This window comes from Nesoenas mayeri, assembly GCF_963082525.1.
Source record: "Nesoenas mayeri genome assembly, chromosome: 12".
NCBI classification, from domain to species: Eukaryota; Metazoa; Chordata; class Aves; order Columbiformes; family Columbidae; genus Nesoenas; species Nesoenas mayeri.
Genome location: NC_137547.1, coordinates 9,713,819 through 9,724,208, shown reverse-complemented (window position 1 = coordinate 9,724,208; position 10,390 = coordinate 9,713,819). Strand labels below are relative to the sequence as shown.

At 49.7% G+C, this 10,390-nt stretch overlaps 1 protein-coding gene across 1 annotated transcript; it reads right to left on the bottom strand.

Annotated features, from left to right (window-relative positions):
- Positions 1-2,297: 2,297 nt before the first annotated feature.
- On the bottom strand, positions 2,298-9,112 carry IRF8 (interferon regulatory factor 8; the record flags this gene model as incomplete). Its single annotated transcript, XM_080351763.1, has 8 exons — positions 8,790-9,112; positions 7,401-7,584; positions 6,269-6,357; positions 5,715-5,826; positions 5,304-5,351; positions 4,204-4,590; positions 3,554-3,666; positions 2,298-2,474 (listed from the first exon to the last, which is right to left on the bottom strand). The coding sequence occupies exons 1-8, from the start codon at positions 9,009-9,011 to the stop codon at positions 2,298-2,300; spliced, it is 1,332 nt and encodes a 443-aa protein (XP_080207889.1). The 5' UTR covers positions 9,012-9,112.
- Between the last annotated feature and the right edge of the window lie 1,278 nt (positions 9,113-10,390).

The window sequence follows — 10,390 nt, the reverse complement described above, 5'->3', positions numbered from 1 at the left end:
GGACACTCCACCAACATAGTTGGGACATTGAGAACAACTGGGCCATGGAGTGGGGTGCTCAGAGCATAAACAGCTTGGGATACAGGTCCACCCTTAATACTAATGCAAAACCACAAAGTTTCAGCTGGGTCTCCCAACTCAGAGCACTTTTTGGGTGCTATAGGTTGTGTGTTCTCCACTGTGCAACTAATGCTCTTTGGGACAGACGCGGTAACTTCTTACCCTGGAGGGATGCAGAGGGAATAGCTTCAAGTGTCCCAAGAGCTGAACGCTTCATTTTAGGGAACTTCTCACCCCAAAACAACCAGTAATCCTGCAGACAGGACAATCTCCTGTCAGAGGTGAGCTATGGTCAACTCATCCCAGGTCAGGGTCCTCACCCCTGAACTGTGCCAACCACACACTCCCCCTTGGGAACATCTCCATCATTAATTAATTAAAAAAAAAAAAAAAAAAAAAAAAAGAAAGAAAAGGCAGAGCAACAAAGAAGAGGCTGATCTGCTTTGATACCCAAGCAGGGAACTGAACTTTCCCTCCATGACCTCAGCATCTCCCAAGGATACTCTCAGCCTCCAGCTGTCTAGATCTCCAGATATCCCCTCCACAAGTGCCCACAGCCCCTGTGGTACCAGGGTCACCCCACCAAGGCTGGTGCTCCCCTGCCTGCACCCCTGAGCCACTACACAGGGCAAGGAAGGAACTGGTGGCATTTGTCCTTCACGGAAGACAAGGTGACAGATCAAACATGGTCCTCGCAGACTTCCAGAGCCTCTTGAGGTGTTGCCCCAAGACACAGGCTTGAGGGTGCAGATCCTCAGCCTCCCCTGCTGCAACATTGACCTCATTGTTTACCAAGGCAGATGTTCCCTTTTTGCTCACAGTTCTCCACAAACACCACCCACCTCCACTAGACTGGGCCCCAGGACAAAGGTAGATGGAGAAGACAGTGGAGAAGGACTCCATCAGGTGATGAAAGGAAAAGGCACTACATCTTGGAGCAGGACCATAAATAACTGTCTCCTCCCATCCCATCACCTTGGGCATCACAGCCCATGTCAGTGCTGGGGCAGCTAAGCAGAGACTTATCTTCATGCTCCCTCACATAAAGGTCCTACAAGGTCCTCCATCACATGAAAGCATTTTCACTCATTTATTTCCTGCCTCAGAGTTGTGGGGCAGGAGGGAGGTGACAGCAAAGATTTAACACCCAACCCCACCACAGGGATGACCAGGAACAAGTCAAATACCAGAATCTCCCCATCAAATTTAAAACCCCACTCAACACAACCATAAAAAAAACAAACACATTGCAAGAGAAATACAAAATATAGCACTTTAATTGCAGGAAGATAAAATTACAAAAAAAAATAGAACTCAGGCATAAAATAAATAGGCAGCTCAGTAGCACACATACACGTGCAGTCCTGGTTTGGCAGCTGCAAAGCACAAGCCCTGTGGCCAAGAGCTCCCCAGTGCTGGGTGCACATGCAAGCCTGTTAATGAGGATTTACACGTGGATGCTGCTGCCTGGTCACGCCTGGGAGAGCCCAACACGTGCATTTGGGAGGGTAAAGCCAACCTAAGTCACGCTATGCAACAATCTTTAAAATTAAAGATATAATATTTATATAAACTCTGTCTCTAGTTAGGAAAAATTAAGATTCCTAAGTTCTTATATTGAACATTTACATATATAATCTCTGCATTGTTTTCCAAGTTTCAAAATACTTTGGTAGATACTGATAAACTTTATAGCAAAAATAAAGAGGAATTTGAAAAAGTTCTCTTTGGAAGGTATATACTGTCCTTCATCAACAGGACACTTTAGGGAAAAAATAATTCTGGAAAAAAAATCCTATATTTGAGCATTTTAAAGCTTTTCCAAGAGTCACTGCCTACCAAACCATTATTCTGAGCAAGGTCCAAGTTGCAGAGTGCTGGGACAGGTCGTTATAGCTGTAGATTTTGGGTTTTGCTTGACTGGCCATTAACAATGGCAACAAAGCGCTCCCAGCCCTGAGTTTTCCACACAGCTCACAGACACCAGCTACAGACACCAGCACATGGACTCCCTGCTCAGTAATAAAGTCTTTTTTATCAGTAAAGTGCCTGCAGGACAGACACTAAACATCCACCCTACTTTCTCATGGCAATTTACTGCTGTATTTATACAAACTCTGGGCTGGAAACAGCAAAGAACAAAAACTGACTTTCCAAAAAATGGGAATTCAGACACTAATAGAACCAAACTTGGTCTGAGTCAACCCGAACCACCAGGCTGTATCTACAGAGGAGGCTCAAACAGCAATCTGTTGGTTTTCCCTGAACAGCGGCCGCTGGTGTGTCCCACAGATGTCCTGGAAGATCCTGTACACCTGGTCATGCTGGGTCTCATCAGCGATGGGGAGCATGGGGCTGCTGCTGCATGTCTTTCGAGCCTCCTCCACCACCTGCCTGACACACAGCTGCTCCACCTGTGCAAAAATTACAAACCATGAAGACACCAAATTAAGAGAAACATCTTGGTGTGTCTCTCACTGCTGCGATCCACCTCACCAGCAGTGTATGGGGGTGGGAGATACCACAGAGTGGTTGTGCCCAGCAGACCCAGGTGGCCACCATCAGGCAGGCCAACAGGTCCAACTCCACAAGTTGGCACATCTAAAAAAGGAGCAGTCACAAGAGCTCCTCTCCCAGCAAAGCTGGAGGTGAGGACCAGCTGGAGGATGTACCAGCACATGCAGAGTGATCCTCTGGTATAGACACCCAAGGCAAGAAGATGTGACCAGGTCACAAAGTTGTTCTTGTCCCTCCCCACACAATCCCCGAACTTGTAAAATCCCCCCCAGGACCTCACAGCCTTGGTTGGTCTCTTTTTGCTCAAGGGTGGATGCAACACCCTCCCTGTGCCCTCCATGCCATGTCTCTGCTGACCCAAGGGTGTCCCACACTGGATGCGGGCTCCAGAAACACCCTGTGCATTGCCCCAAAGCTTTGAGATCCCAGAATTGCTTCAGATTCTCCAGGAAGATGCTTCTGGTCAGAGCCCTGGGAACTGCCCCTCTCACCCCATCCCCTCCTTCACCCTCTGGAAGATTTCCCAACCCCATCATTGTCCACCACAGTTGTCCAGCACCTCTGCTGGCTGTTCAGCTTGAGGCTGTCCCTTAACCATTCCAGGGATTTACTCCCTAATTTCCCACAGGAGAGGGCAAAGATTTTAGTGCCAAGGAGTCAGAGGAGGCAAACAGATTTTCTACAGGTTTAGAAAAAGCTTTTGCCATTTGGGAGCTTTGTTTGCAAATATGTTCTACTCAGATCAAGGAGCCTCTAACAAGCAAGAGCCCAAGCACCTCCCAGGAGGCTGTAGATAAGCAGATACTCATGCCACACCTGCCACCCCACCAATTCAGGCACCCAGATGGTCTGTGGCTCCAGGAATTGGAGCTAGAACCCTACTCTTTGGCATAAAGAAAAGAAATAAGGGGAAATATATGATCCAGTAAAAGGGGGGAAATGTAGCAGCAGAGCTCTGAAGGGCAGCCGTCCATACCTGGACAAGGATGAGCTTGCACCGCAGTGGCACGGCGTCCGGGAACTCCTCTCCGAAGCACAACACAACTCTGCTGTCTGGGAAGTGGCCCTGGTTGTTGTAAAACTGCAGGTCTGCAAGGAGAAGGGAACAGTTGGAAGGTGCCAGACTTTGCTCCACAGCTTCAGCAACAAGCACCCTGCTGGGGGAAAGCTGTGGGCTCAGGAGAAGTCAGCTCTGATGTGCAAAGCCTCCAGCCAGGAGGAATTTGCTGATGACACAAGACACCAGGTTATTCCTTCCTAGTAGCATCAGCTGCTCATCCAGAGCATTTGGTGATGGGGACTGATGACTTCAAAGTGCTCCAAGGCAAAGGGCTCCACCCTTCCAACCCCACAACACCACTCAGGCTCCACATGAGGAAGAATTTTTATTTTTTATACACAATGAGGGTCATGAAACACTGTCCCAGGTTCCCAGAGAGGTGGTGGATGAACCACCCCTGGAGACATCCCAGGCCAGGCTGGACAGGACTCTGAGCAACCTGAGCTGGTGAAGATGTCCCTCCTCATGGCAGGGGGGGCACTGGGGGAGCTGGGAAGGTCCCTCCAACCCAAACTGTTCTGTGATTCTAAACAGACAAAGTGACAGAGAGAAACATTCCTACAAACCTCTAAAGAACAAGTTGGTGTCAAATATCTTCACCACCTCATCCCGATCCAGTTTGTTGGGCCTGTCCTTGTAGACCATGGTGTTCCCACTCCAGAAGACCCTCCCCTGGCACAGCCTCTTGATGAAGATGCCCTGCTTGTTGCTGTGCAGCAGGACACCCCTCTCCAGGTGGCCAAAGAGCTTCCTGGTGATCTGTTTCTGACGGTCGTTCTGGATGGCGTCAGCCGAGGGGAACCGCACGTGCTCCAGGGCTTCTGGGGCGTAGAGCTTCTCGCCATGGCTGGAAGGCTGGCCAACTGAGATGCGGCAGCCCTCGGTGCACGAGGTGGTGATGTGTCCCACCAGCCTCCCACTGTAGTAGAAGCTGATCACCATCTGAGAGTAACCTGGGAGTGGGTGGACACATACAGCACCCATCAGAAGATAAACCCTGTCTGCTCTTTCCTGCAGTGCCCAAACCCCATGAGAGCAGCAAGATTTCCTGGGAGCAAGTCTAATTTGATGAATATTGGGAACAATTTCTTCCTGGAAAGGGCTATCGGGCACTGGAACAGGCTGCCCAGGGCAGTGGTGGAATCACCATCCCTGGAGGGGTTGAACAGATGTGGAGATGAGGTTCTCAGGGACATGGGTTAGAGGTAGACTTGGTAGTGTTTGGCTAATGGTTGGACTTAATGATCTTAAATCTCTTTTCCAACCAAAATGATGCTATTATTAGACCTCCTTCTCGCTAGAGGATATCTCTTTCAGCACTCAGCCTGGTGCCTGGTAGCAGAGCTGATCAGCAAGCAAAAGCTCTTGATTCTGACCCCATTCCTCCTGCCCCTGCTCCACACATCCCTTGCTGCAGGCAGATGTCCCTACCCAAAGCCATGGCTGATCCCAGCACCCCAGAGCAAGCCCCATATGCTCGGGACTCATTCCCTCTCAGCGTAGAAACCCCATGGACACTCAAGAGGGTGGCACCACCTCCCAAACCCACAGCAAAACCTCCCCAAGACCAGGAGCAGAGTCAGAGCCACCTTCTGCCACCTCACATGCAAGGCCAAACCCCAGAGAGGCATTCGGTGGCCACAGCCAAGCAGAGGAGCTGCCTTACCCGAGTGATGCTGCTCGTAGCTGGAGTATCCGTTCATCAGTGGCAACGCTGTGGGCAGAGAGAACACAGAGCTGTGCCTGGGTGCTCAGCTCCCAAGCCCCAAATTCCCTCTCTCGCCACCACAAGCACCCCAGGTTTTCTCTCCCAGGCACATCAGGCTTCCCAGCAAATGCTCCCAGGTGGATTTAATCTTATGCAATGCACTGTTGGGTGCCTGATACCAAGCACAGTGTCCATAATTAGTATTTTAAGCAGTTTTAATGTTAGGGAATAGTCTGCCATAGCTTATTCACTTAATAAAGATTATAAAATACAACTCTTGTTCATTATCCACTGCTGTACAGCAAGATTTTTTCCTGCCCCCAAAAATCTCAGCACCATTAAACACCCCATGTGCTGTCAGCTTCTTACCAGGGCTGGGCTGCTGCACCCACCAGTCGGGTATCAGGGGGTTTCTGCAGGTCTCCTGAGGGGGTGAGGGGCTTCTCTTGATGATCCCCAAGTATTCATCTACGCAGGGGGGCTGTGCAAGACCAGACACAGAGATCAGAGCGGGTTTGATGCCTCAGGCAGTTGCTGCCCTGCACTGAGATGCTTACAGCACTCAGAGGGTCCAAATCGCAATGTCAACAGGATGAATGGATTTTTTTTTTTTTTTTGTTAGAAATAGCAAATTGGGCATTGCCCAGACTGTATGCTTGAGTAACACCTTCAAGAGCTACCAAGCAGAAGCAGCCCAAGGTGACACAGCCGAGAAGGGAAATAGAGCTGCAAAACCACCTCAGTCCCTCAGCGAAGGTCTCGCCTGCCCAGATGCAAATCAAAAGCACAAGCCATTCACCAGCAACCAGCTCACTGAATGAGCTGCAAAACACAGCACTGCTCACCAGACCAGTTCCCAAAGCTTCACAAACTGAATTTTAGAAAGGCGACGTCCACACCATCAGTCCACAGTGAGTGCTCACCTCTTTCATGAGGTCATCGATGGCCGAGGAGCTGCAGTCCATCTCTACCACATCGGTGAGGTTGCTCCCGTTGGCAATGCCTGCTTTGCCTGGAAGAAGAGGTCAGGATGCAGTGAGGACACCCACCCCTCCACAGCTCATCTCTGGGCTTTAGAAACCCTTTGCCTTGTGAAAGTTCTGAAACTGAGAACCACAGCCATGTAACAGCACCTCGGGGGGGCTCAGAGCCCCCTCCAGCTCCATGTAGAGCAGCTTTTTGGGAGCAAAACCCCAGTTTGCAACCTGTTTCCCCAGTGCATAGTGAGCAGCAGCAAGGTGAAGCAAAAATCCAGCTAGTCACAGAGACAGAGCTAGAGCAGAGGATTGTTTCTTGGGGTTGTCTTTTTTTTTGCCTTTTTTCTCTGAGCACCCCAGAGACCGGCGCTGCTGCTGCTTCTCCTTTTTCCACTGACCACCCTGCACACAGTCACGCTGCCGGTGGGAACCTGCAGCACCATTTGCATAGCAGCAGCGTGCCCCCTGTGTGAACGTGGATGGGGGAGACTGAGATGCTAAAGGCAGATTTCCTGACAGCAGGGTTGGTTTTTTTTGTTTTTACAAGTTTTTAACTTTAAAAAAAAAAAAAAAAAGAAAAAAGTACACATACACCTAACCACAAGCAGATATAATTAGTGCAACCTGCGCCCCACCGGACATCGCAACAGCAACTGCTCTCCGTGAAATTACTGCTGCTTTAAACAGCGCTGGCAGGAAAAAAGGAATTTACTGGAGCTCCAGCCATCTGCCCAGGGCACATGTTGGGAGGACAAGGGGTTAGGGCTCAAACACACCCCTTAAAGGGGGAAGAATTTTAGATTTGCCCCACAACATCTTTACAGGATGGCAGCTTACACTGTGCTGCTGTTATCTCCTGTTTCCTAAGCAGCTCTTTCAGGGAGTAGAAAAAAGCCCTGTCCTTCCCCTCCCCACCACCACAGTGACACAGGGGACATCTTCTGCAAAGCCAGACAAGTGAAGCATCACAGTGCAAGAGCAGCATCTGGCCAGGAAACTCTGCTCAGATGTGGGTCAGCAGCACAAACCCGTGGTTTCTCACAGGACCAGAGGGTCAGCCCCTTCTCAGAAGACTCACATTTCTGTTCCTCCTCTGGCACGATCCTGTAGACCTTGTAGGGCTCAGAGATGTCCAGCTGGGACCTGTCTGTCACCTCCTCGAAGTCAGGGCTTTTGTTCAGGGCACAGCGCAGGCGCGTCTTCCATGTAGCCGGTTCCGCTTTATCACCTTCTTTGAATTTGCCTTTGAAAACAGCCCAGGCCTAAAACAAACCGATACAAAAAAATAAAATAATCCTCCACATCAGTTCTGCAAATGCCCCAAATCGCAGGGGTGAAGGAGCTGGGGTTGCAAATAGCATCTCGCTCTCCTCGCCTCTCTGAACCCTCTCAAGCATCCTGGGTGTATTTGCCATCTCGCTCCTCGACTGCAGACACATGTGCAGCTACCACACGTGGAGACAGAGCAGCAGCACCTGCCCCAGCCGTGCTCCTGGGTGCAGGAAGGGCTCCAGCACCCAGGTTTTAAAAAAGGAGATGTCAGGATGACAATACACAGCTTCATCTCCACACCAAGTGGTCAGGAGCTGCTGGGGACACGAGGAATCACTACTGAAGCAGCGATGTTCCTAACAACCTGCTAACACCTCAGTTAAAAATTCAAAATAATCATCTGCCAGCCCCTGACTAATAAGTGAGAGCTTATTTCTTTTTAAAATCAGAACATCATTTGTACTTTTGATAGGAAAATACATTTTACTGCTGACTGGAGACTGCAAAAATACATATTATTTTTAAATATATATATATTTATTTTGTAAGTGTTTATATATTTCCAGATGGCTGAACTCAATGCCATTCTCATAACTTAGTTCTCCCAAACCAGCCACTAACGAGCTGTCACTGATCTGAGAGTGAACTCACTCATCCGTACAGAGAATTGGAAGCAGAGGGAAGGGAATTCCTGAGGAAGAGCCTGACATTTTTGGTTTAGGATGGAATTCTACAGTTTTTTCCCAAAACTGGAAATCCCCCCAATCAGTGAAATATGAGACTTCCCTCCTGCAAAGTCCTTGGGGTTTTTTTTGTTTTGTTTTTTTTGTTTGTTTGTTTTTTGGTAAATCCAGACTTTTATCAAGAACAAGTTTAGAGCAGGTCAAAAGTAACACATCAAGCTGCTTCTTATGTTAGGCCAGGATTCAAACATGCTGAAAACAAACCTAAATCTGGCACCAGCATTTAGCAAAGAAGAAAAAACACCCCCAAAAGAGCTTGGGAGACCAATTGTGGGGTGAAGCATCTGCTGCAGGGGTTAAGGATGCAAAACCCACAGATGGCATGGACACCTCTCACCAGAAAGAAAGAAAACCACACAGAATTTCTGAGTCCAGGAACCATCAAGAAAGGGCATTAAGCAACTGTCCCGTCCAGGAACCATCAAGAAAGGGCATTAAGCAACTGTCCCTACCTTGAAAATAGAAGCATCCACCTCCTGGTTGTAGTCCTGCTTCCCAGCGTGTTTCCAGGGGATGCGGAACATGGTTTTCTCCTCATTCTCCCAGATGAGCCCAGGGTACAAGTCACTGTCGATCTGCTCAATCAGCCACTGCCGGAGCCGCCGTCCACCGTTACGGTCACACATCCTGAATGGAGGGAGAGATCCAAGTGCCGTGAGCTCCCCCAGCACCATCCCACCACAACTGGGGCACAAGGGGGCATTAAAATCTGCCCCCCCATGCTTCTTTTATAATGAAAAAAAAAAAATGAGGCAATTTGCTCTGAATTACTTCAAATTCTTCCTCCAGCTCTATCAAAGCTCCACTCACAGAAACAGGCTGACTCTGAGCTCTGTTTCCTCCTTCTTTTTTTTGCTAAGTCACATTGGAAGCTGATGGACGGGGATTAAAGCACCCGGTTGTGCTGTCACCTGAGCAAGTGACACTGGACAGACCACCCCAGGGCAGACACCCTTTAGTGTATGCAGGAGATGGAGCCAAGTACTGTCCCCAGCTGGTGGTGGTCTGTCCTGGAGGAGGTGACAACCTGCACAACCCATCCCCTCAAGCAGAAGGCTGACAGATGCCAAGCCATCCTTGCTGGGGACCTCAGGTCATTTTTAGCCAAAACTGCTGGGCGATTTCACAGAAGAGCCAGGAGAAACCTTCTCCCACCCAACAAAGGGCTCAACCCTCCTGGCATCCACTGCCAACTCCACAGCAAGACCCGCAGAGTCTCCAGGAGCTGATGGCCTGGTACACATGACCAGCAGCCCCAGAATCAGCCTTCCAGACTCACAACCCTCCTCCAAATTTTACCAGACTGCCTCCCCCTCATTCTTTTTTTTGTATTTGTTGACCCAAAGGAAGGTTTTGGGGAGAACATGAGGATGCTCCCAGCACAGCCTGTGACCTGGGGGTCTCTGTTTTTTCACAGGCTCAGTGCCACCAACTTGTGTCCGCTCTCCATTGCTGTGCAGCAGGACACACAGACCACCTTGGCCACCCACAGCACAGTCTCTGTTTTTGGAGATGGTGACAGCGAACACCACCAGCCAGTGCTGGCACAGCTCTGGGTCCCAGCTGCCCCAAATCACATACCACAGCTCATCCCCAGCAGGATGAGGACACACAGCCCCTCTGAGGGCCCCTGCACCAAACACCTTGCACCCAAGTCATGTCAAGATGAAGAGCCTCAGAAACACTTGCTGAAATGAGACTCTCCTAAATCAGACCATTTTCTAGAAAGTTTGTTCCCATCAGTTTAGTGGGTTGGACTAAATGATCTCCAGAGGTCCCTTCCAACCCCAACCATTCTGTGATCACCGGCAGAAGCCAGGGCTCCAGTTGCCCTCCACAAAAGGCTGGGCAAGCCCTTCAGGCTGCCACTGGTGACATGAGCCAGCACACACAGGACACTTCCAAGAAGCCCATCCCATGCAGCATACTGCACATCCACCCCACATCAGGAGGGACAAACTGCCCTAAAATTGGGCTGGCAGAGGCTGCACCACACCATACAATCACACTGGTTGGAAGAGACCCTTAAGATCATCGAGTCCAAACATAACCT